Below are 25,618 nucleotides of genomic sequence, written 5' to 3'. Positions count from 1 at the left end.
GGGTTTTATTGTACGAAGTTGTTGTATTTTGGGTACACGATCTGGCAGGTGAGCTATCCAATAGGTGAGCTATCTAATCAGTGTAGCTAAAAGTTGATTCAAGTGTATTTGGAATAAGATTCTGCAATGATCTGGGTATTTTCGTAGTTTTATGGTTGTATTATGCCAATCACTGAAATGTACTAAGGTAAACAAATACAACTAAACCAGTGCAAACAAAGGTCTTGGTGTCCACCTGGTCTCACTTTGAAAGGTAGAAAAGGAAAAAAAGAATCATTTTTATAGCATTTTAACTTTTGAACAGAGGTACCTGCTGACGTCTTCTGTTCCTTCCTTCATTGCGTACTTTTCTTTTAATTTGGTCCTCTCGAAAAGAATCAAAGTAGGGGCTCTCCAGGAGTTGGGCACAGGTTAATCTGTCATCAGGATTCATCTTCAGACACTCCTTTGGAAGAAAAGAAAAAAGGTATTAGAATTTTGTTGCTATTTTCTTACTGTGCCCCCAAACTGAATAACTTGTTAAGAGCAAATAGGAGTTTACAAAATCTTCAAGTTTGTGTACCATCAAGTACTCGAAACTTGTTAATAACTAGAATTGCTTTTCTTTTGTCATTCCAAAGTCTTTTGAGGGTAGAAATGAACATCTGGTGTCTCTGGAAGGGGGCGACAGGTAGATCAGGTGTTTCTACCAATGACAGCTCTTCATCACTCGTCAAAGCAAATAGTTTGTGAGACACTTCAAGTGTGATTCCGAGTATGATCCCAGGACCAGCAGCATCAGTGTTACGTGGGAACTTGTAAATGTAGTTCCTGCTGAATCAAAAGCACTGGGGGTGGGGTCTAACCATCTGCATTTGAGAAGCCCTGATATCTGCTCAAGTTTGAGAGCCATTGGTTTAGGGGGACAGCTGAAGTATTAGTCTTAGTAATGAAACAAACCTAAAATCTGGATAATAGGTATATATATTCATATAGGAATAACTAGAGGCAAAAAGGAAAATGTAGCACCATCACCCTTTATACGAGAGGCTACTAGAAGCCTCTCGCTTTGCCTTCAAGAGTGGGGAGGACTCTGGCAGCCGTGGGGTTGGTAGAATCCTGACACAAAGATTTTCTTCAAAAAGCCGTGATACTCTTTGAGTACTCAGAGAATGGGACTTTTCCCATGAAGAAAGACAGATTATGATCTATAAAGAACTAGAGCAGCCTCAGATCACCGAGGCACAGGAGACCTGAAATTTCTTGCCTTGTGACCGTACTAGAGAAGTAAAATTTATCAACACAACGGACTTAGTTTTGAGGCATAATTGCATTGACTGAGACTACCCCAGCTTGGGCTGCTCTGTGGTGTCTGTTCCTTCCTAACCCCGGCTGACCTCAGGTCTCTAAGATCCCTGCAAATGCCACTACCCCTACAGTCTCAATTGCCCTTCAGAGCCGCCTGATTGGACCTGGTTTTAAGAAACAACCCTGCTTGGCATAATTAGATTCTCCTGTCCCGACTTGCAGGGGCCACTACGTGCTCCAAGCAGACCCCCTCCCCCCATCCCACCCCCAAGTTAATGATCCATGCCATAATTAAGTCTAGCTACTACTGGGAGTCTGTCTCCTCAAACCCTAACACTGTCAGCACTATAACCAGCACAGAAGGACAACTTTGAATGTAAACTGTGGGAGTCTCTATTTCTTTATCACTTCATTCTGGCATTTGCCTCCACCATTCCACTTAAGTGGTTCTCGTTATTCACATCTATGACCTCTATCTACACTTGTATATCCTTAAGTCCAATAGGTAGCTTGTGTTCTCATCTCCATGGTGTTAGACACTACTGACCATATCCTCCTCCTTGAAACTCCCTTTGGCTTCTCCGATGCCTCCCTTTCCTTCCTCCTACCTCATGACCACCACTGTTCAAACCAACCTGTGTTGACTTACCTTCTACTCTGCAATGGGTGGATGGGATTCCTTAATGCTCCCCTGTCTCCTTACCTGTTTCTAGCTGATGTTAAATGGCTTCAATTATTAAGGTTTACCAGAGACTTCCATGTGTATAGTTCTGGTCCAGACCTCTCCTTTGAACTCCAGACCCACATATGCAATGGCCTCCTTAACATTTCTGATTTATCTCAGGGGCACTGCTATGGGTTGAACTGTGTTCCCCCAAACTGTGTTGAAGTCCTAACCCCCCAGTGTCTCCCTGTGTGCCCTTCTTTGGAAATAGGGTCTTTGCAAATGTAAATAGTTAAGATGAGGCCATAATGGAATAGGGTGGGCCCTACTCCAACGGAATGGTGTTCTTGTAAGAGGCAAGACAGCGCAAAGACAGACATAGAGAGAGCACCAGAAGACAGGGGCCAAGACCGGAGTTCTGCTGTCACAAGCTCAAGAATGTCTGGGGCTACCAGAAGCCGGTGGAGGCCAGGAACGATCCACCCTGAAAGTTTCAGGAAGGGCATGGCCCTGTTAACATCTTGGTTTGAGACTTCTAGTCTCCAGAAGAGTAAGAATAAATTTCTGCTGCTTGCGGCCACCCAGCTTGTGGTACTTGGCTACAACAGTCCTAGGAAACTGGTACACATAGCTTACATTCGCTGCCCTCTACTCTATTTACTCCCTAGATCTGAATCATAACCGAGTCCTACCAGTTTTACTTCCAATCATACGTTGAATTCATTCATTTTCTTTAGTGGGCTTTCAATCTGTTGAAATCTAGTCTACTAAATACCTATGGGTTTTTACTATGAAGAATATTTTTAGAGGGGCGCCTAGGTGGCTCAGTCGGTTGAGCATTCGACTTCAGCTCAGGTCATGATCTCACGGTTTGTGGGTTCGAGCCCCGTGTCGGGCTCTGTACTGACAGCTCAGAGCCTGGAGCCTGCTTCGGATTCTGTCTCCCTCTCTCTCTGCCCCTCTTCTACTTGTGCTCTGTCTCTCTCTGTCTCTCAAAAATAAATAAATGTAAAAAAAAATTTTTTTTAATAAAGAATATTTTTAGATTCTAAGATGAGGCTGTTAATGCTGAGCTGTTCCATGGGGCCTGGGCTAGAATGATGTCCTGTTTTGTTAGTTTTAGGAGCTGTGCGATGAACTGGGTGGAGTTGAGGCTTCTGAGTTGTTGACTGCCTGGGTTAATGACTTTCTATGCACCAAGAGGCTGATGAATTCTCAGAGGTGTTCCCTGATCAGAGTGTTCCCAACCTGGGAAAGGTTTTAAAGATGAGGGACGAGAAATTGGAACTGCAAAGTACATGTCAGGATCCTTTTCTCGAAACTTCAAATTTCACAGAAAACCCTTAAAAATATTTCCAAGAGTCGACAGACTTCTTTGACCAGATTAAACTGATAGAGTGACAGGATGTTATGCCTATGAAAGCAACTGGGAAATAAATAATCCAGTGTCTATTGTGTCTCATAATGAAGAGAACACAAGAACTCTGCCATAGATTGGCCACTGCAGGCCACCACTGACTCTGGCACAGTCATTGGCTGGCACTTCATCCATCTGAGCAGCCGCCTGCATAGATGATGGCCTCGTTCCATGGGATAATGACTTGTTATGGCAGCTGGTATTTATTTGTTGTTAAAGATGTCTCAATTGCAATTAGTGAAAGAAAGCCTTCCTTCATCTAACCTGGGGCAGGTGTCTAGGAGATAGGGTGTGACCCACAGAACAGCACAATCCTTGATGCACTTAGAGAATCCTTGGATCTCAGGTCAGACATTACAGGTATAAATCAAATGGCTCAGTGACAAAACCAGCTTCATCCAGAATCTTGGGCAGGGCAACAGAGTACTTCACCTTTGGAGCTGAGGATAGGGATCTGTCCTATACCTTGCGAGTTTTTCTGCCCTGGAGTTGCAGGGCAACTTAAGTTTTCTCTCTGGTTATTTAGAGGAGTAACCAGAACAAGGCTTGGCCTGCACCTCAGAATGGGTTGGGATTACAATGCTTGACAGACACCCTCCCTGCAGGAGGTTTTGTTAAATTGCAGATGGGTCAGAACAACCTGTCCAGAACAAGGTTGGGGAACTGGACTTCTAGGGCAGGGCCTGCAGAGTGCTAAGTTAAGGCAGGTCAGAGCAGTGAGGCAGACAAAAGGCAGGTGAGGGCCAGTGAAGCAGTGGTAAAGGCAAGTCTGAGGCATCAGGCTCTCAGGAGGACTCAGACCAGAGGCATCCAGCACCCTGGATAGCACCTTGGCAGCGACCAACACTAGCACAATGGCTAGTCTACAAAATGGACGCTAGGTCATTCAGATGGTTCTACCTTCTAGATCAGATGATTTCCAAGCTAGGCTGTAAATCATAATCACCTACGGGATGTTTAAAGATACAAATTCCAAGGCCCTATTCATAGAGATTCTACTTTGGTAAATCTGAGGTTAGATACTGGAATGTATATTTTTAAAAAGCTCATTCTGATGAGTAGTCATTCTGATGAATAGTATTGAAGCCATGGCTATAGATAGGATTTAATTGGTTGTTAAAGATAGATATCCTTACTGATATCTCCATCTGTATCCCACTAAGAGCTTTTAGAATCCATGGTGGATGTAAGAGTCACACCTTCTAGCATTGGATCTGTTGGTCAAGCATGAATGGCAGACTAGTAATAGGTGAATTTCTTCTGCTTTTTATTAGAATTCATCTTTAGACTATTTCTTTTGGGCATAGTGTAGGGGCTATATCTGGTGTCTGCATGTCTTCTGTGTTTTCCTGGTCTACTAATTTTTTTTTCAAATTATCTTAAATTGTATTTAACCCAGTGTATCCAAAACATTATCAGTTCAACATGTAATTAATATCCTAAAGATTCTTAATGAAATATTTAATATTATTTTAGAGTTATTTTCATAGAAATCTAGTACATCTTCATTCTAATTAGCCATATTACAAGTGCTCAATAGTAATATGTAGCTGGTGACTACTATCTTGGACAGTACAATTCTAGACCTTCAAATTTAAGGAGTACATTCATCCTTATAAATTTCTATAGTCTGAATATACTGACTTAATAGTAAACTTCCTAATAAATGCAAAAGAAGTAATGGTGTTCATCACAGCAAACACTAATTATACTCTTTTGTCTTCAACTAGTTTTAATGGACATGTTAGAAAGATTACAGCTTCAACTACTGATGTTCCTTTAACTGTAATTATTTTACAGTTCCTTATTATTTTCAATGACTACATCCTACCTTGGCATTATTTGCCCTACCATCAACCCCTCCCAGAATTACCAGCTTCAATTATTACAATTAACAGTCAATAATGGTTATACTTGATTCTTAAGTACCTTCATGAAATTCAAAGACATGGGATGAGCTTCTGAAAACTTTTCTTCAAGAGTTTCCTAGAAAACAAAATAAAGAATTTCAATGTTACATAACTACAAAGTTATATTTAGTTTTGAAAACATTAGCAATAAGAACACTTTGGTGAAAGACTTTCCCCCATAGGTTAGATGGTTCCTTTTAAGGATTTTTAAAAAGTCCTGTTTTTATATAATTTTACATTGTAGTGTAAAGGTTTAAAAAACAAAAGTTGGAATTATTTTCTTAATTTCACGATGTCTTGCAATTGATGCTTTGTAAATGTGACCTTCAAATGTCCCTGAAATCCTACAACAGTATTTTGTTTTATTTTATTTTTTCCACAACAGTACTTTAATATCTGATCTGTGCCAGATCTGTTACAGGGACCCTTTGTGCATTAGTGCAAATATGTTGAGTTACATGTGTGAGAACTACAGAGAGCGACAGAATGAGGGACCCTGGGTGGCTCAGTTGGTTAAGTGTCTGATTCTTGATTTTGGCTCAGGTCATGATCTCCTGGTGGTGAGATAGAGCCCTGCCTCAGACTCCATGCATGGATCCTGCTTGGGATTCTCTCCCTCTCCTCTCTCTTTGCCCCTCCCTCACTTGTGAGCACACTCCCTCCGTCTCTCCCTCAAAATAAAAACTTTTTTATATTTATTTAAAAAATAAATTTTAAACATTTTTTAAATGTTTAAAAAAATTAAAAAAATTTTTAAATAAATTTTAAACACATTTTTAAAAACTTAAAAAAAAAGCAACAGAATGCTAAACACAAAATTCAGGATAGTAGGGAGGGAAGAGGATGGGATTGAGGGAGGAGCACCTGGGGAAGGGTAAGCTTCAAAGACAAACGGTAATAGTGCCCTTTAACGAGGCAGCGTGTACTTGTGAATGTGTATTTCATTCTTTAAAATTAAATACATTATATAAATATTCCTCTGTAATTCAACCTCTAGCCTTGTTAATTCAATTTTAACCTTTTGCTGTATTTCTTAAAAGCTTTAACAAATATAAAAAAGAAATCTAGTATGTATGTATGCATCTGTATCTACATCTACATCTACATCTATATCTATATCTATCTATATCTATATCTCAAAGTATTATACGAAATACCAAATCTAAAATGAAAGGGTGGCTAGAGAGAGAGTTGGGACCTTTCAAACCTCAGATTGTCACATGTGCCATAAATCATGAAGTGGCTTTCCAGATCACCCCACCCCTGCACCCCTCTTGTACCAACACAGCCTGAATGTGGGCACACACCTCTTGCCCTTTCATCCTATGGGCAGAATTTAAACCACATGGAGCTTTAAAAACCATAGGCCACACTCAGGTAACACAGGTAGGAAATCAATGTCTATAGAGAATAAGAGGGTCTCTTATTTGACACATTCCCAAAGAAAGGCAGAGACCACAGCAAGAGCCTAGCAGTGATCAATGCGGTTCGGAGTTTTGATTTGGACACAATGAGGATCACTTTGTAGAAGGACTTTCCACGTGAAAATATCCGCTGTGGAGAAATGGCTTTTATTGATTTGGGCTTTGTTTTACAAGCTGAAAAAATAGAGGCTGCGTGTTTTCAAAATAAAGAAGATGACAGTAAGTACCTAATGGTAGGTAAGTACTGTTTAACAGAAAGGTACTGAGTGTTTTGACTAAAAGGATCAAGGTGATGGGGCACCTGGGTGGCTCAGTCGGTTAAGCGTCCGACCTCGGGTCATGACCTCGCGGTCCGTGAGTTCGAGCCCCATATCAGGCTCTGTGCTGGCAGCTCAGAGCCTGGAGCCTGCTTAGGGTTCTGTGTCTCCCTCTCTTTCTCTCTACTCCTTCTCCACTCATGTCCTGTCTCTCTCTTTCTCTGTGTCAAAAATAAATAAACATTAAAAAAAAAGGATCAAGGTGTTTATGTAAGGAATTAAATATACTTTCACTTCAGATTTAACTGTGAGTTTAACTTAGGGCAAGTAGGCTTTTAAAGCATTCTCTTGGTTAATATGTGTAGCTTTACAGAACTTCTTTGATCCGTGTCAGTGTGTTCTAGAAGGAAAACAGGAGCCAAAAGTATACATATTTTAAAAATTTTTTTTTTTTTCAACGTTTATTTATTTTTGGGACAGAGAGAGACAGAGCATGAACGGGGGAGGGGCAGGGAGAGAGGGAGACACAGAATCGGAAACAGGCTCCAGGCTCTGAGCCATCAGCCCAGAGCCTGACGCGGGGCTCGAACTCCCGGACCGCGAGATCGTGACCTGGCTGAAGTCGGACGCTTAACCGACTGCGCCACCCAGGCGCCCCAGTATACATATTTTTAAAAATCCCCCTTTAGAGAAGGCTGCAACACAAATAATAAAATATCCAAGATTGAGCAAGTTTACCATGTCTCCCGGTTCAGGAATACTGATGCCATGGAAAAACTGGTTACTTTTGAAGATAGATTGATGTCTTGGGATTAGTTTTCCTGTAAAATACAAACCATGTAACTCATGATAAATTTAATAAAAATAAAAGTGTTTAAATGGTTAACTTCTGAGGTCCAGATGTACCAGAAATGCTGAGCCTGATCATTCCTTTCAGGTTGGGGAGGTCTGAACTGCTGCAAACTCCTGCCTTCTCAGGGGAGGTCAGTTCTCCATGCACCTCTCTTTGCCCTTCATCTCCCACCAAGAGAAGAGGTAAGAAACCCATGCTGAGGGCTCTACACACATGATCTCATCACAATCTACAGTGGTTGCTATTTTTCACCTCCACTGCACCAGTGAGTTAAACGAGGCTCAGAAGTTTAGTAACCCCGGGGCACCTGGGTGGCTCAGTCGGTGAAGCGTCTGACTCTTGGTTTCAGCTCAGGTTATGATCTCACAGTTTGTGGGATCGAGCTCCACGTGGGGCTCTTTGCTGACAGCATGGAGCCTGCTTGGGATTCTCTCTTACCCTCTCTCTCTCTGCCCCTCTCCCACTTGCGTGCATGCTCTCTCTCTCTCTCAAAATAAATAAATAAACTTACAAAAAGAAGAAGTTTAATAACCTGTCTAAAGTCACATGGTCATTAAAAGACCCAGGATTCGAACTCAAGTCTGTCTAATGATTGCATCAGGTAAATTTCCACACGCCTTTCAGGAAATCAGTCAGACAATATATACCTAAGGTATATACACACCTAAGGTGTGGCCTATGGTGACATTCTCCCCCACAGTTTTCACGCTGTAGAATTCTCCAGATGGATGTGTTGGAACAGGGATGTGCATCAGACCAAACAGCAGTGGTCCCATCGCCCAGCAGCCAGACTGCCAGGAGAGCCTGGGGCAAAGGAACACGGAAATGCCCATCTTGTGTGTGTGTGTGTACCACTTTCCTTGCGTCCATGCTGCTGGTGTGAAAAGCCACAGCCCCCCTTCTGGCTGATGTCCTCTTCCACCTGCCACGGATGCTGACACGCGTGGAAGCTTGTGACAGAGGCCGCTTGAGTCGCATCCCTATTGTGCACTTCACTGTTGTATGCCTTCGGGGCCAATCGCGGAAGCTCCCTGAGCCTCAGTTTCCGCATGTGTAACATAGGCAAGATTAAAAATGTTACAATGTCCTTCATGGGTTGTTCTTTTTTTTTTAATTTTTTTTTTTAATTTTTATTTTTTATTTTTTTTTTTTAATTTTTTTTTTTTTTCAACGTTTATTTATTTTTGGGACAGAGAGAGACAGAGCATGAACGGGGGAGGGGCAGAGAGAGAGGGAGACACAGAATCGGAAACAGGCTCCAGGCTCTGAGCCATCAGCCCAGAGCCCGACGCGGGGCTCGAACTCACGGACCGCGAGATCGTGACCTGGCTGAAGTCGGACGCTTAACCGACTGCGCCACCCAGGCGCCCCTTTAATTTTTTTTTTAACGTTTATTTATTTTTGAGACAGAGAGAGACAGAGCATGAACGGGGGAGGGTCATAGAGAGAGGGAGACACAGAATCTGAAACAGGCTCCAGGCTCTGAGCGGTCAGCACAGAGCCCGACGTGGGGCTCGAACCCACAAACCGCGAGATCATGACCTGAGCCGAAGTCGGCCGCTTAACCGACTGAGCCACCCAGGCGCCCCATCATGGGTTGTTCTTAAGACTGGTAAAGATGATGTGTTTGAAAGTAATTCGTAAATTCTTGTTTTTTAATGTTTATTTATTTATTTTGAGAGGGAGAGAACGGGGGAGGGGCAGAGAGAGAGAGGAGAGAGAATCCCAAGCAGGCTCCGTGCTGTCAGCACAGAGCCCGTTGAGGGTCTCGATCTCATGAACTGTGGATGATGACCTGTGCTGAAATCAAGAGTCAGATGCTTAATTGACTGAGCCACCCAGGCGCCCCAGTGATCCATAAATTCTTAAGTGCTATATACAAAGGAGCAGAGTCAAGGAGTCGCAACAGAGACCGTAGAGCCTACAAAACCTAAAATATTTACCATCAGGCCCTTTATGCAAAAGTCTGCTGACCCCTGCTCTACAGTAAAGGGGGAAGACTCCTCTTTTACAGTGGGCAGAAATCACATTTGATCAAACCTCTCTTAGAGTAAGCTCTATGCGGATGACTCATATCCCCTATCTTAGCCTGATGTGGAAAGTTAAGTGTGTGGTTTATTCCACGGCTAATTGGCTTGACTTGGAAAGGAATCTGAAAACTCCTCAGTGCGAGGAGTTATGGCTCCACATTGAGAAAATGGTTGGGCTTTGGCTACAACCCAGAACAAGCATCCTGAGCAGCACTTTGGAGGAGCAAGAAAGCTCTTGCTGCGCATTACAGGAATGTACCATTGCTATAACAATTTAGCAACTCTGTAAGCCATAAGATGCAACTCCTACCCAGTGTTCTGATGATCAGATACAGCTGGTCCACATCTGATCTTCCGGGCCACAGTGGCTGGCCTGTCAGAAGCTCTGCAAAAACGCAACCGGTAGCCCATATGTCTACTGAAGAGCCATACTGCGTGTCTCCCACAAGAAGTTCAGGAGCTCGGTACCATCTTGTAGCGACGTAATCAGTGTAGGCATCTCCTGGAACTGCAAATGCGTCAATCAGATCAGGTGGGTCACATTCTTGTAACACATGAACTACTCCCGAGAGCAGATCAGGCGTTCAGGCAAGCTTCAGTAACTCGGAGGCCACAGCACTCCTAACCGTTGATGCGGTGAGGCACTGATTGAGTAAATAGTTCCACTGTGCACTCGGTCAGTAAGTTCAACTCCCGGGGGTCCCTCAGCTAGTGAGCCTCTACATCATCCCCCACAGAGAGGCAGGTGGGAATGAGGATTTCTGTAGTGCAACTTCAGGTTGAAAACAACTTCCTAGTGCATTGTGAAGCCCCTTGTGTCTGGTCCTATCAGGATACCGATTATGGACACACCTGCCTTCCAATGAGTTGTTGCAAATACAGGTTTTGCCTGCGGTGCAGTTCTAGATTCAGGGAGAAATAATGGTCTATTCCCCTTTCCCTTTGGTTACCCCCATCCCCACGACTGGGATGACTTCCCTTTTCTTTGCACTGTCTCTGAATCCTCTCCTTAATTTTCCATTTACTCTCCTAGTCTTACCAACTACATAGTTTTTCCCGACCTCTCTAGCACACAGGGAACCTTCTCCAGGGAAGGAACTGGACCCTCACTTTGGTACTTCTTTGCGAATCATTTTGTATTATTCTTTTGGTTCTTTTACTTCAGATTATAAGTGCATGAAGAGCAGACATACATCTTATAATTCTTTTCCTCTTCTCTACAAGGCAAAGCACATACATGTGACATCCAATAAATTCTAGTGGAGTGGAGCACAGTTGAAGTGCAAACCCATGTCCTGGCTAGAAGGTAAAAGTGAACTCTTCCTCTCTGAATAATAACAACATCACATTCAGCATACATTCAGTATCTAAAGTAAGATCTTATATCATTTCATAATCCTCTGCATTGGATGAGTCCATAAAAAATTGCTACTTGTGGGACACCCGGATGGTTCAGTCAGTTAAGCCTCTGACTCTTGATTTGGGCTCAGGTCATGAACTCACAGTTTGTGAGTTTGGGCCCTGCATCGGGCTCTGTGCTGACAGCACAGATCCTCTTTGGGATTCTCTCTCTTTCTCTCTCTCTCTCTCTCTCCCCCACCCCTGCCTCTCAAAATAAATAAACTTAAAAAAAAATGCTACTTACTGAGAATTCGTGCAAACCCGAAGTCACAGATCTTGATTATTCCTTGCTTAGTTATTAGAATATTTTCAGGTTTTACATCTCTGTGAATACACTGTAAGATAACACTGGATCATTTCTCTGAGCCATCAAAACGACAAAGCATAAACATTAACTATTAGTTTAAATGATAAACACAGCCTATGAGATTCAAACAAATATGCTTTTCCTTCATTTTCCTAAAAGAACGTTAGTGGGCAAATTTTCACCTGTAAATCTTACCGTAACAAAAGAAAAAAAGTCAAAATGCTGCTATATAAGTGAAGAAATTGACATCATAATTGTTAGATATGAAAACTTTTTTTTTCTTGGAGAAGGTGGTGTCACACAAGTATTTTTGCCACTTTTTACTGCACTCTACTTAAACCAGAAGAGGTGAAGCCCTAGATGAGATTAGACTCCATGTAGCTCTGATAACTCCTGCCAGCCAAGAATCACAATCTAGGTTGAATAAGTATTGCAGATTTGAGACACTGGGAAAAGATCTGAATGATAACAACAATAGCAACAAGAACAAACTCGCTTAAAAATTGGCTTGTAATTAGAGTGACCATATTATTTGTTGCCTGAATCGGGACGTGTGAAAGGGGCTCTGTTAGTAACTATGCCAGGACAACAGAAACAAACCACAACTGTCCTGGGAAAGCTGAGATGTATGGTCACCTACTTCTGGAGAGACACTAAAGCCTTCGGCATCAGGGGGTGAGAACCACTGATTCTTCCTCAGCATGATCTAACCTGGAAGGATCAGCAGCTCTCCTGAGAGATGCCCACCCAGCACTGTCCGGGTTCCCGCTGGGAGAGTGGGACACCACCGTGAGGCGCTGTCACCTCCGACAGGCTCCCGCTATCCCTCTAGAGGCGGGGACCTTACAATTGGCTGCCTCACTGTAATGGCCTTGGATGGGGCAGGTGCCCCTTGCTGGATGTGCGAGGGCCAAGCTGGGGTAAGGATGAAGCCGGGCTGAGTGAGCCTCACTCATTGCTGTTCCAGAAATGGCTGTTCCATGTAATGGAGACCCTCTCGCCCAGAACACAACTCGGGCCCTATTCTTCAGAACTTTATCTTTCTGTGCCTCCTTCCCAAACAAGCAAACAGCTAGAAATGATGTCCCTCTTCTTCTACAGCTCAGCCCTCATACAGAGCTCTGTCCTTTTCAGAGCACTTGCCCACGAATTCATTCCTGCAACAATCTTGTGACTGCAGATGGCCACTGACAGCGTCTCTGGATTAAGCGTCACAATCATCCACTCCTTTTGCCTCACTTCTCTGCTGTGCTGTCAGTCCCTTTATATATTCCTGCCAAAATAGCAATTTTGCAATAATTTTTCTTTGCTTCTATGATAGCTATCTGGGAAGAGAAAAAGCTGAGTCTTAAATTCAGTTTAGGTCACAAAAATGGCAGTGGTAGTAGAAGCTGGTTCCTATTTGGTCTCAATTATTATCAATTGTCTCATAATTTATATGACTAACAGAAGAAATTTCTAGGTCCCTTTAAAGTCCTAAGGCCTTGCATATTAATTAAAAAAATACATTGTTGTAATATAAACCAACACAGTTTTGACGTCCGACCTTTTAAGCAATACGTTTATGAAACTTGAATTAACGCTGAGTCGTACTCACAACAGTTGGTGATTTACTAGGAACAGGTTATGCCCCTTAAAAGAGTTTGTATCATATTCTAAAAATTCTGGACTATGTGTGGCATTACCAAGCAAATGGGCTCACACTGACATTTGACTTTTGGCCTATTTAAATATGATTTTTGGATCTAATGCAAATCCATGTGAAATTTTTAGCAATTTATTTTCCAACCAAAAAATACAAAGGCAAAAACGAAGCACTGATGTGTCCCAAAGAAATAGAAAAATTATTGATGTAGGTGCAGGTAAGAGAGACTACTATTAAGAGGAATAGGATGTTGAAGAAGAAAAAAGTAAAAATCCCTGGAACAGTAAGAAATCCAGCACGGAGAAGGGGAGATGCTTAGGCAGACAGCATCCGCTTCCCCGCTGCAAAGCCACACTCAGTGCAAACTCTGCAGGCCTCTTGCAATCAGGTTACTTTCCACCAAAGAGCAAGAAACCTGCCTGTCAGTGTGACAGAAGCAGGTCCTTTCAGTAACTTGGGTTGCATATACGGCTTTTAGAAAATGTTGCTCAAGTTGGGTCATTGTGGCTAATGTATAATCTCTTTTTTACTGGCTCACAAGCCAACAAGAAGAGGTATCCATGACCCCCAATGTTAAGAATCATCTCCAGAAACTTCTACAAATTGCTTCTTATACAACCTGATCGAATAATGGTTTTCTATTCTTTTTTTTTTTTTTAAAGATTTTGTTTTTTAAGTAATCTCTATACCCAATGTGGGGCTTGAACTCATGACCTGAGATCCAAGAGTTACATGCTCCACTGGCTGAGCCAGCCAGATGCCCCTAAATAATAGTTTGTGGGGCACATGGGTGGCTCAGTCTGTGGAGCATCCAACTCTTGATTTGGGCTCGGGTTCTGATCTCATGGTTGAGATGAGTGTGCAGCCTGCTTGGTATTTTCTCTCTCTCTCTCTCTCTCTCTCTCTCTCAAAAAGTTTACTATTATTTGAGAAGATTGTTCTCTTTGAGCTTTAGAGATGGATACTGATACAGCAGTGAGGAAAGGGACCTCCTTCTTGACAATGAGAACGTTAACATTAACAAGATGATGATGGATGTTACAGCCCCAAAGACACACATCTTTGAAAGTCACTGTAGTTTTGTCATTTTGAGATGAAGTTCTTTTTGTCTATTATATCAAGTATATAAAAATCCATGCGTTCATAATGATGCTCAATGGGTCACTTAGATAACTTATCCTGGCAATATTAAAGGGTAAGAAAGAACAAAATGAGTAGGTATTTTCTCGAGTCGAGTGCTTCTCAAAATTTAATGTGCACATGAATCTCCTGGAGATCCTGTTAAAATGCAGATTCTGATTCGGTAGATCTAGGGTGGGCCTGATGTTCTGCATTCCTAAAGAGCTCCCAGGGGATCTCTGTGAAGCACACTTTGAGTAACAAGGCCTCAATCCCTTATAACTTTAACCTTCCTTGTCTGGGTTAGGATCACCACTCTGGGGATAATAAGGTAGTCATGGTCTTATATATGACCTAACTTGTTTCCTTTGCATGCATTTCAGTGATAAAATAAAAAGATACACAAAGGCTTACCAGTGCATAAAAAAATGAGATAAACAGAGTTCAAAAGTAATTCCTATGTTGGAGGAGGGAAGTTTGTCTGAAAAAAATATCCATTTTTAATAGAGGTCATAGATTGGGGTGCCTGGGTGGCTTCACTCGGTTAAGCACTGACTCCTGATTTCAGCTCAGGTCATGATCTCATAGTTCATGGGCTCAAGCTGTGCATTGGGCTCCATGCTGACAGTGTTGAGCCTGTTTGGGAGTCTCTCTGTCCCTCTCTCTCTGCCCCTCCCCACTTGTGTTCTCTCTCTCACTCTCTCTCAAGATAAGTAAATAAACATAAAAAAAAAGAAAGGTCAAAGATAATTGATTGGAGGTTTTAAAGCTTAAGATATAGAACATGTTGTTCCAAGCAGAGAAATGATGGCAGTTGCACTGAGTTATAATAATGTTTGGATTTGTGAAATAGTAAGTCACAATCATGTAGGTAAGTTGATTGACTGACTGTCTGACTGTCTGATTAATTCATTCATTCATCCAGTTATTCAATAAATATTTATTGAGTGAGAGCCTTTTATATAAAAAGACCCAGGCTAGGTATTAAAGAGATACAGAGATAAATCAGTCCAGATACTGCATTCAGGCTTATAACCTAGTACACAGGTAAGTGCCTGATTATATAAGGATGGGGTACAAACACTTATGGTAAATAGAAGTTTTAAAAGTCATTTTAATTACCCATAAGACTCCTACAGGAATCTTAGGTAAACTGTAATACCTCTGATATCATGGTGGGAAGCAACAGAGATGTGGTTTTGATTCAGCATCATCTTCAGTAAGTATTTAAAAGCACAGTTTGCATCATGAAGAACAGGCTTATGTATCTTGTGAACACTATTTCTCTATACTTCTTTTAAAAAAAATTTTAATGTTTTTACTTATTTTGAAACAGAGAGAGACAGAGCATGAGAGTGGGAGGCGCAGAGAGAGAGGGAGACACAGAATCCAAAGCAGGCTCCAGGCTCTGAGCTGTCACCACAGAGTCCGATGCGGGGCTCAAACTCACGGACTGTGAGATCATGACCTGAGTCGAAGTTGGACATTTAACCGACTGAGCCACCCAGGCACACCTCTCTATACTTTATTAATACAAAATATAAGCTTCTGATTGATCCTAATGAACTCTTCATTAACTTCCTTACAACTAAAGGAAGCTTCCACTAAGTATTGAAATCCATTTCCATGATTTTGCATTCTTTTCCAGCGATCCTAGACAATGATAGACATTCTGCTGGCATTAAATTGACCATAAGGTAGTCTGTACCTTTGTGCAGGCACTGCCTCTGTCTAGGCACCAACTCAAAAGGTCTAGAGTTATTTTTTAAAAACTATCATTATAGCAAGAGTCCCCAGAAGCCAACTTAAAGAAGCTCCCACTGGCCCAAGATGGGACAATTTGAACATCAGAGAGAATGATGAAAGCAAAGGATTGAAACACATCAATATATAAAATCCATAAATTTGTTTTTAAAAAACTTTTTTTTAAGGTTTCTTCATTTTTCAGAGACAGAGAGAGACAGAGTGTGAGCATGGGAGGGGCAGAGAGAGAGGGAGACACAGAATCTGAAACAGGCTCCAGACTCTGAGCTGTCCACACAGAGCCCGAGATGGGGCCTTCACGAACTCACGGATGGCGAGATCATGACCTGAGCCGAAGTTGGATGCTTAACCGACTGAGCCACCCAGGCGCCCCTAAAACCCATAAATTTGAAATGATGCCTGCATTCCACCCCAAACCCTTCATTATTCACTCTTGGAGGTTGTTAACATAACAACTTATCACTATGAGCACTGACAAGTAAAGGAAATAATCACATCTTTTTCTGACAGTATTTTACAGTAGCCAGAGTCCATGAGGGTAGGTTGTTCTCCATAGAATTTGAATTAATATATGCAGAAGAAATAATAGATTTCAAAAGTCACCATCAAACTGTCTTCATAAGACCTCCAAGGGGGTTGATACATGCTCAAGTTTGAAAACTATGGGTGTAAAAAACTAATAATGAAAACATTTTAGAAAAAGGATAGAGGAAGGGGGACTGTTAGAGAATAAAAGACTCAAGAAACATAAAAACAAAATCAAACTGGGGCGCCTGGGTGGCTCAGCCGATTAAGCGACTGACTTCAGCTCAGGTCATGATCTCACAGTTTGTGAGTTCGAGTCCCATTTTGGGTTCTGTGCTGACGGCTCAGAGCCTGGAGCCTGCTTCGGATTCTGTGTCTCCCTCTCTCTCTGCCCCTCCCCCGCTCACACTCTGTTTCTGTCTCTAAGAAATAGATAAACGTTAAAAAAAATTAAAAAAACAAAACAAAAACAAAATCAAATCAAGTGCCATGGGGAGTTACACATCCTGCAAACTTATTTCAATTTAAATATGACCACAGGAATCATCAGCAGGATAGCAAAAGGATCAGCAAGTTTATACAAATTTTTAATTCATAAGGAATTAGTAATCTGGTTCTTACAGAAATTGGGAAAAAAAGCCATGACTTGCTTTTCCCATATTCTGTAGCTTTCTTCCTTTCCCTCTGTCTTTGGCTCTTTAAATAGATCGTTGAGCTATTGAGAAGAAAAGAATAAATTGACAAATATATTAGAAAATGTTACTTACGTTATGTTTGTGACAGAAATTAAGAGCTTGAAGTGTTTGCCATAATATACTTTTGATCATTCCATCAGCAACTCTGGCGGGGAAAGAAAATTAAAAAGGAATTGAAAACTCCAAAGCTGAAGCGTCAGGGCCAAGAGCCGGGAACAGAAATGGAATGCATAGGGCTTGTCATGGCCAACAAACAGGGTGCAAAGGGTGTGTTGGAAATACATTTTCTTAATGTTAATGAAAACTCCTTTACTATATTTTCATTATAGATATACAATTTTCTTTTGTAATTTAAAAACTTTAGATCTGCAAAAATGAGACATGCTTATCACAAAAATCCAAACACTACAGACAAGCAAAAGAATACAGAGTGTTGACTCAAAACTTGCTACCCCAAAATAATTGCTGGAATGCACAGGTATCTGTGTTTCTTCAGGCATCTCTGTTCCTTTCCCTCTCTCTGTCTCTCTCTACATTTACTTTTCATTTTTTTGTTTTTATTTTTCATTTTTTATTTTTATTTTTGAGAGGGAAAGGGCAGGGGAGGGGCAGAGAGAGAGGGAGACACAGAATCCGAAGCAGGCTCCGAGCTGTCGGCACAGAGCCTGACGCAGGGCTCCAACTCACGAACCGCGAGATCATGACCTGAGCTGAAGTTGGACGTTTAACGGACTGAGCCACCCAGGGATCCCTGCATTTACTTTTTAACTTTAATTTTATTTATTTATTTTTTTTATTTTTTTTTTTTTTAATTTTTTTTTTCAACGTTTATTTATTTTTGGGACAGAGAGAGACAGAGCATGAACGGGGGAGGGGCAGAGAGAGAGGGAGACACAGAATCGGAAACAGGCTCCAGGCTCTGAGCCATCAGCCCAGAGCCTGACGCGGGGCTCGAACTCACGGACCGCGAGATCGTGACCTGGCTGAAGTCGGACGCTTAACCGACTGCGCCACCCAGGCGCCCCTTAACTTTAATTTTAAATATATGTGTTTGTATAGCTCAACATTTAAAGAGTATAAAAGCATATCCGTGACGAAATCTCTCTCACACCTGGCTAGTCATACATTTCATCTTCTGCAACTCCCCCCACCTCTTTCAGAAACATTTTAATACATAGCGGCACAAATACTAATACGTTTACACCTATTTCATGGTCTCATTATACGGATGTGTCATAGTTTACTTACTTAGTTCCCACTGGTGAGCAATTAGGTTGACCCAATTTTATGCCTAGAAACAACATGTCAATGAACATCTGTAATCATCTTTTTAAGGTAAGTTTTAGAGGTGGGATTTCTAAGGCTAACGGTAGGCACAAGTTACATTTTGATTCTGCAGGTAGGACCTGTAGGAGGAAGGGCAAACTGGAAGACTGACTTCCGAGGGTTTGGTGGTAAACACACTCGAACACGTGCTACAGTTGTTTTGTAAGTTTCGTACACCCGGTAAGCAGGCAGGTCCCCAGACAGGGGAAGCCAGGGAGAACGCAGCCCCCAGGAAGATGGAAGGCTGGATGCTCCTTGTCCCTGCAGAGCCCTGGAAATACTGGAAGGTATTTTCCATTGCGGAAATGGGGATCTGGGTAACTTCCACTCCATCTGGGACGAGTCTACTTCGTGTAGCTATCTCTATAGATGATAGCAATTACATTCCCCGTAACTTTCTGCTGACATTTTGCCATTGCTCACATCACTGTCCCTCTGAAGATGCTTTCAGTTACATACTTCCAAACTACCTTCTCTAAGAAAGGTTAGACCCATTAACGCTCCCACCAAACATCTGCGCATCGAAGCCCCTGTCCCCTCATTGTCTTGCCAACAGCTGGTTTTGCCAATGTTATGTTTGCCAATCTGTGGTTAAAATAAAAAGCTCATTTTGGTTTTCATTTCCATTTTACTAATTACTAGTGACTTTTAATTTTCACATGATTATTGGACATTACATTTCTTCTTTTGTGTACTTCCTGTTCATGGCCTTTATGTCTTTTTTGACTGGACTGCTTACTCTTTTTAAAATTGATTCATGAAGGGATGCCTGGGTGGCTCAGTCAGTTAAGCGTCCGACTTCGGCTCAGGTCATGATCTCATGGTTCATGGGTTTGAGCCCTGCAACGGGTTTTGTGCTGACAGCTCCGAGCCTGGATCCTGCTTCAGGTTCCATGTCTTCCTCTCTCTCTGCTCCTCCCCCACGCATGCTCTGTCTTTCTCTGTCTCTCAAAAATAAATAAAAACTTTAAAAAGTTTTTTTTTAAGTTGATTTATGAAGGCTCAACATACACTGGAGTCAGCATATGTGCCGCAAATATTTTTATCCGGGTGTTGTTTGTTTTTCAACCCTATTCATGGAGATGGAGGTTGCTGGTTGCATAGTTTCAAAAATCTGAAACACAAGATGTCTTTTGCTAAATGCCTACTGTAAAATTTTTTAATTAAAAAATTTAGGATTATCGAATATCCCAAACACACCTAGTCATTCAGCTTTAATATTTTATCATATTTGGAAATGTAAATCCTATGTTGAGATCAATTTTTTAGAAGTTTCTATTTATTTTGAGAGACAGAGAGAGTGCATGTGGGGGAGGGGCAGAGAGAGGGGAAGAATCCCAAGTGGGATCCACCTGTCAGTGAGGAGCCCCATGTGGGGCTCGAACTCACCAACTGTGAGATCGTGACCTGAACAGAAATCAAGAGCCAGACACTTAACTGACTGAGCCACCCAGTCGCCCCTAGATCACTTCTTAAAAACTAAACTCATCCTGCAGGTGTAGCTGGTCCACATAAGACATCACTGTGTGAAGCTGGGGCATATGTGGAGAAGCAGCAAGTGTGTGGAGGTATTTTTCTCAGGGCAGTTTTCTGATCTCAGGTCACAGTTATGGAGGCATGTTCTTGATATTCACAGGCTGATGGCAGCCCTTTGACTCCAGCTCTTCTAATTATTAAGTATTATTAATATTGTGAAAGCCCCTAATTCTCAGTATTAAATCCCTTTCCACTGGAAGTATCTAGAGCCATTTCTGTTTCCCACACTGAATTCTGATATAACTTGATCTTTTTCCCCTCTTTGCCCAAAGCCAAGCTGGAGACATTGCTTAAATGTTTTTGTAGTAGAATCGTAGAGCCATTTTTGAGCACGATGAGGCATGGTTCAAATCCCTGCTTCCAAGTTTTATAACCTTGGGCCAGTTATATGTGCCTTCAGTGTTCCTCATGTGTAAAAATGGAACAGTGCCCTGCAAGTTTATTAAGAAGTCTATGCCCTAAGAGTCTGGGTTTTAGTATCTCCATAGGTTCAGGAAATGTGGGTCTGAGATCAGGTGAGGCCAGTAGATGGGACTCAGACGCTATACAAAGACAAGAAGAGCCTCAAAAGACTAGCAACAGGCCCTGAGGTAAGAAAGAATGGGGAGTGTGGGAAAAGCAATAAGGAGGCCAGTGTGGCCAAAGCATGAGTGAAGAAGGTGAGGCTGGCAGAGGCCAAGTCACGGAGGGATTACAGATCTGGGTAGGTAGTTTGGATTTTACTGTGAATCTAAAGGAAAGTCATTGAAAGGACTCAAGAAGGCAAGTGGCATAATATGGAGAATGGATTTCTGGGGGCAAAGCAGATACAGGAAGGTTAATTAGGTGGCAAATTTAATAATGCTGGTGAGATCGGGTGATTCTGATTACAGTGGTGGCGGTGGAGGGAAGGGAGGTGGATTTCAGTCCTTGGGAGGGACCAGTAAGAGTAACACTGGACACGATTCATGCAGAAATGGAATGCCAGGTGGGATCAAAGGACGGCTGGCACAGGGGCTCAAGCCCTGGGATCGGGAAACAAGGTGGGGACTGGCAGAACCCAGGGTTCTAGCATCGATCACATGGAATCGGGCATGAACCAATGCCATAGGGAAGTCCCGAGCTCTCACTGTGGAAGAGGAGTGTTTGTTTCATGGCATCTCACATCAAGTGTCATGGCGTGGCCCTAAACAGAATAGTCAGCTCAGATTCCAAGAAGGCAGGTTCCATCGCAAGCAACACAACATATATACAAAATACCAACTACAAACAAATACCACTGACCCTACAAAGAGAAGATAGTTATCAAAGAGAATACAGATTCACACAGTGCTCATTCCAGAAAGATAGAGAGTTGCAACATTATTCAGCCACAGGCAGCATTTCTCAAAGTGTTCCGAAGGGAAATAAAACCTTCTGAAGAAGTCAACTGACACTCAGTGTTTAAATATCATCCTCTGGGGGAGTGCAGAAACGGATATTGCAAGGAATAATGAAGGCCTCAGAGCAAAAACTAGACATCCTAGCTCAAGACTGTAATAAGGGTGGCGCCATCAGGGAATTCAGACTGGATTGCTCAGGGGACTTCTCTCTCTCTCTCTCTCTCTCTCGGTCACTCAGGGGAATCCTGATGCTCACATCAGAACGCAGCATCTTTGTTTTAATTTGTTATATAACTTAATATGGGAAAACCTGATTTCATTGTCAGGACCCGAGATGAAAGGAGTCCTTCTCGGTAAACCCTTGCTATCCTAGAATGAAAGCCAACCTAATTACTCTGGTCTACCAGCCCCTTCACACTGTCCTCCTTCCCTTCTGTCTCCTCCCACATTCCCACAGGTACTCTGCCCCAGCCCCATCGGTTCCTGCCATTCCCTGAACATGCCTAGGCTTGTGACCCCCAGATCTTTGTGTTTATGGTCCATTCTCCTCTTTTCCCTAGGCATTTCCTGACTCCTTGTGCTTTCTTCCAATTCAAGGACTTTGTCTTGTCCCTTATTGTGACTCCGAGGCCTAGAAAGGTACCTGGTATCCATTAGGGACTTAAAAAAAAAAAAAAAATTTTTTTTTTTTTTAACGTTTATTTATTTTTGAGACAGAGAGAGACACAGCATGAACGGGGGAGGGGCAGAGAGAGAGGGAGACACAGAATCGGAAACAGGCTCCAGGCTCTGAGCCATCAGCCCAGAGCCCGACGCGGGGCTCGAACTCGTGGACCGCGAGATCGTGACCTGAGCTGAAGTCGGACGCTTAACCGACTGAGCCACCCAGGCGCCCCTCCATTAGGTACTTAAATTAAGCTTGTTTCTCTGGCACTCTCAGAAATTTTATAAACTAACACTCCGTAATAAATCCCTTTTTGCTTAAACTAGCTGGAGTGAATTATGTTGTGGAATCCTAACCTGCTCAGAATTCAATACCAGAAGTAGATATGGGCAAAAAGGATTGGGAATTGGGGATTGGCTATCTGATTTAATTAGGTCTGAAGACAGGAGAACTTAATTACCATTAGTGACTGGAATAGATGGTAGATGGGCACCTCGTGATGAGATAATTGTTAAATCATCATCTGTGGTCATCTGGAAAAAGTGCCTTCTCAAGGCAGGGCTTTGGTGGACTGAATGTGATAGAATAATATGGGAAACGTAAATAATCAAAGAAGAGTGGGGTGTGCTGGCTCTTTCTAACTTCATGAGAAATTTTTAAAGAGGTCACATTTAGGGCTTTTATATCTTGGTTCAAGGCACAGTTAAGAAGCCAGAGTTTCAATGCTTGCCCTAAAAGAACCCCTTTTTACTTATGTCTATAGGGCTCACTTTGTGGACCCATAGGAATACTGTGAAATGACTGAAAAATCAGACACTGAGAATAATCCTACAGGGCACTAAGTGACAACATAGATTTGACTTGTGTGAGTTTAATTAGTTTCTCGGTTAATTAACTGAGAAAGAGCTATCTAAGCCTCAAGAATTGAAATGTGACTCTTGGGAGTATTCATATTACTAAGAGCACCCCACTTTCCCACCAAACATCCCGTGTCATGCAAAGCAGTGGCCAGACTTGTATGATGAGGCTGATTTTGCCTTGACAAGAAGCCTCTAGTGTTCTCACTTGAGGCAGGTGCATGGCCTGGGGATGCCTCTTCTCAAGGCTCCTCCCCCCATCACCTCTCAAAGTCAGATTTCAGCATGTCCCAGGGGGCCTATTACAAAGTCAAACAGAGGAAAAGGGTTTGTGCAGCAAAAAAGGAACTATAAGATGTTGCTAATTTACAGTGGTGAATGCATGTAAAAATGGATTTCACTGATGTAGGACCAGACAGGAAGAATCATAATTTTAGACTGGGCTGATTATAACACTATGGGCAAACTTACTAGAGATTCTAGTTTCAACAGACTATCTGGAGCAGCTAGGAGTGGGTCTAGTTGATTGCTAAATTAGTTGATTGAAACCTAGACGAAATGGTTGTCTATGGCAATTGAAGTTGACTGCCAGAAATTAATTAGGAAAACGAGGAGGAGGAGATCCAAAGATCTGAGGAGATAGGAGTGTTGGAGAGGATTCTGCACATGCAACATGCTTATCTACCTCCCAACTGTGTCTCCTCAAAGTGTATAATGGTAGCACCAATTTATGCTCTTCCTCGAATACGTAGTATGGCTTTCAGTTTTCTATTTTGGTAAAGAAGCAGCCTACCAGACACTTCTACTAGGTTCTTCCTACCACAAGAGTTTTCATTCCTTGGGTCAGAGCCAACTGGCTCTTTTTCCATCTGTTAGTGTATCTATTTCAACTACCCAGTTAGGAAATGGGGAAATAATCCCAAGAGTGGATTTGTGGATGTGGTAGGATGATCATGAGATGGATTTGAGTCAAGATTTCATTTACTACCAGACCTAATGCTTAATGCTCCCCATCCCCCCAAAACTGATGAACCACAGTGGCTTTCAAAGTCACTGGGGACTGGTTTTACCTCAGAGCATTGTCCAGTAATTCCCAAAAGATAGGGTATTTCTCTTTTCCCAGTGCACAACTGTCCTGTAAATGGCGGCAGACTACTTTAGGGCAGGCTAAGGGGAAGAATTAAATACATATGTGTGATGTCATTGTAGGGCTATGCTTCAAGGACAGCCGTCTTCCCTTGGTTCACAAGGGCCGGATCTGTGAATTGGCTACTGTGGTGACTCAAGTCAAGCTTCTAGTCCCCAGTTTTTATAGAACAAACGGGACTTTAGTGATCTGCCCATCTATTTTGGTTTGAGAGAACCTATGATTAATTAAAACATTTTGATCATCACTATGGCTCTGTTGCCTATTACAGCAATTCTGGAAACGAAGTACTACTACTTGGTTTCTGTCATCCAGCGATCCCACCATCCCCGCGGAAATCAGGAAGCCATTTCAGAGAAAGGATCTCCCCACTTCATAATCTGGGACATGACGCTTGTGCAACCCTCACTAATGTATTTCTCAGTACTCATGATTCACTGCTATCTCTCCACCAGACCACACCCGGTCTCACGGGAAATTTTCTGTGAACAGTTAACTGAGAAACAGAAAGAAATTCAAACCTTTTATGTGTCAACTATAACTCAATAAAGCTAAAATTGAAAAAAAAAAAAAAAAGAAATTGAAGCCCTGGTTTACAGATGTACATAATATGCTATTGTCAGCCAGAAGTGGAGTGGACAGCCATAGTTTTATAAACCCATTAGTAGTTTTATAACATTATAATCATTTCTAATTTTTCTTTTGTGTCTCTGATTCCTCATTAGATTTTAAGCTTCCTGAAGGCAGGATTATTCCATTATACATGGTGCAATGGGAAAGAAAATCCTTTCTCTGGCGGGAAGGCAATGTCTATCACATCACCAATTAACTTACCCATTGTACTTACTGTAGAACACAGAACGGGACTAGATCGTTTTAAGTTTAACCAGATGATGCCAATTTCAGTTGCTGTACATCCGTGTGGTTTCTTTACCCGAGCAAATCCGACACTGTCGCAGTACTCAGTACTCGCTATGCCGCTATTATCTAACAAATGCTTTTTGTGCTCCCCGCAAGGTAGAGGACACCAGAGGTTCCATCTGGCAGAGGAAGCAGTACTTTCACCATCTTAGTGTTAAATCAGCTCTTCTTCACGAGGTAACTTAGTCCTCGGGTCTCTGGATGATCATCTCACCATCCCACAGCCCATCCCACACATCCACCACGTCCGTTGTCTCTTGGCTGCACACCGTGACTTCCCCAAACCACGAATTTACCCTAATAAACAACGGCTCAAAGAGGGTTGGTATGTATGTGGCCTGGTTGTTTACCTCTGTTTGCTAGTCACTGGTTTTACACTCTCCTGGCTGTTCTCTAAGTAGGTTTTAAGAAGGGGGTGGGGGGTAGGATTTCTCATTGTAGAGATTATGATAGAGATAGGGAAAGTGGAAAAGTTTAGAATATTCTAGATTAAAGGAAGAGCATCAGC

The 25,618-nt window shown here is 42.3% G+C and overlaps 1 protein-coding gene across 4 annotated transcripts in view; it reads right to left on the bottom strand.

Annotated features, from left to right (window-relative positions):
- Positions 1-25,618, bottom strand: part of CDKL4 (cyclin dependent kinase like 4) — a 51,203-nt gene that overhangs the window by 4,439 nt on the left and 21,146 nt on the right. For all 4 annotated transcript variants that reach the window (XM_045447064.1, XM_045447062.1, XM_045447061.1 and 1 more), the window contains exons 4-9: positions 17,371-17,443; positions 11,488-11,578; positions 10,153-10,350; positions 7,698-7,780; positions 5,298-5,354; positions 311-445 (exon numbers count right to left, since the gene is read on the bottom strand). In XM_045447064.1, the coding sequence (XP_045303020.1) occupies positions 311-445; positions 5,298-5,354; positions 7,698-7,780; positions 10,153-10,350; positions 11,488-11,578; positions 17,371-17,443 (637 nt within the window). The remainder of the gene's footprint in view (positions 1-310; positions 446-5,297; positions 5,355-7,697; positions 7,781-10,152; positions 10,351-11,487; positions 11,579-17,370; positions 17,444-25,618) is intronic.

Source organism: Leopardus geoffroyi, chromosome A3, assembly GCF_018350155.1.
Source record: "Leopardus geoffroyi isolate Oge1 chromosome A3, O.geoffroyi_Oge1_pat1.0, whole genome shotgun sequence".
NCBI classification, from domain to species: domain Eukaryota; kingdom Metazoa; phylum Chordata; class Mammalia; order Carnivora; family Felidae; genus Leopardus; species Leopardus geoffroyi.
This window is presented reverse-complemented; position numbering and strand designations above follow the sequence as displayed.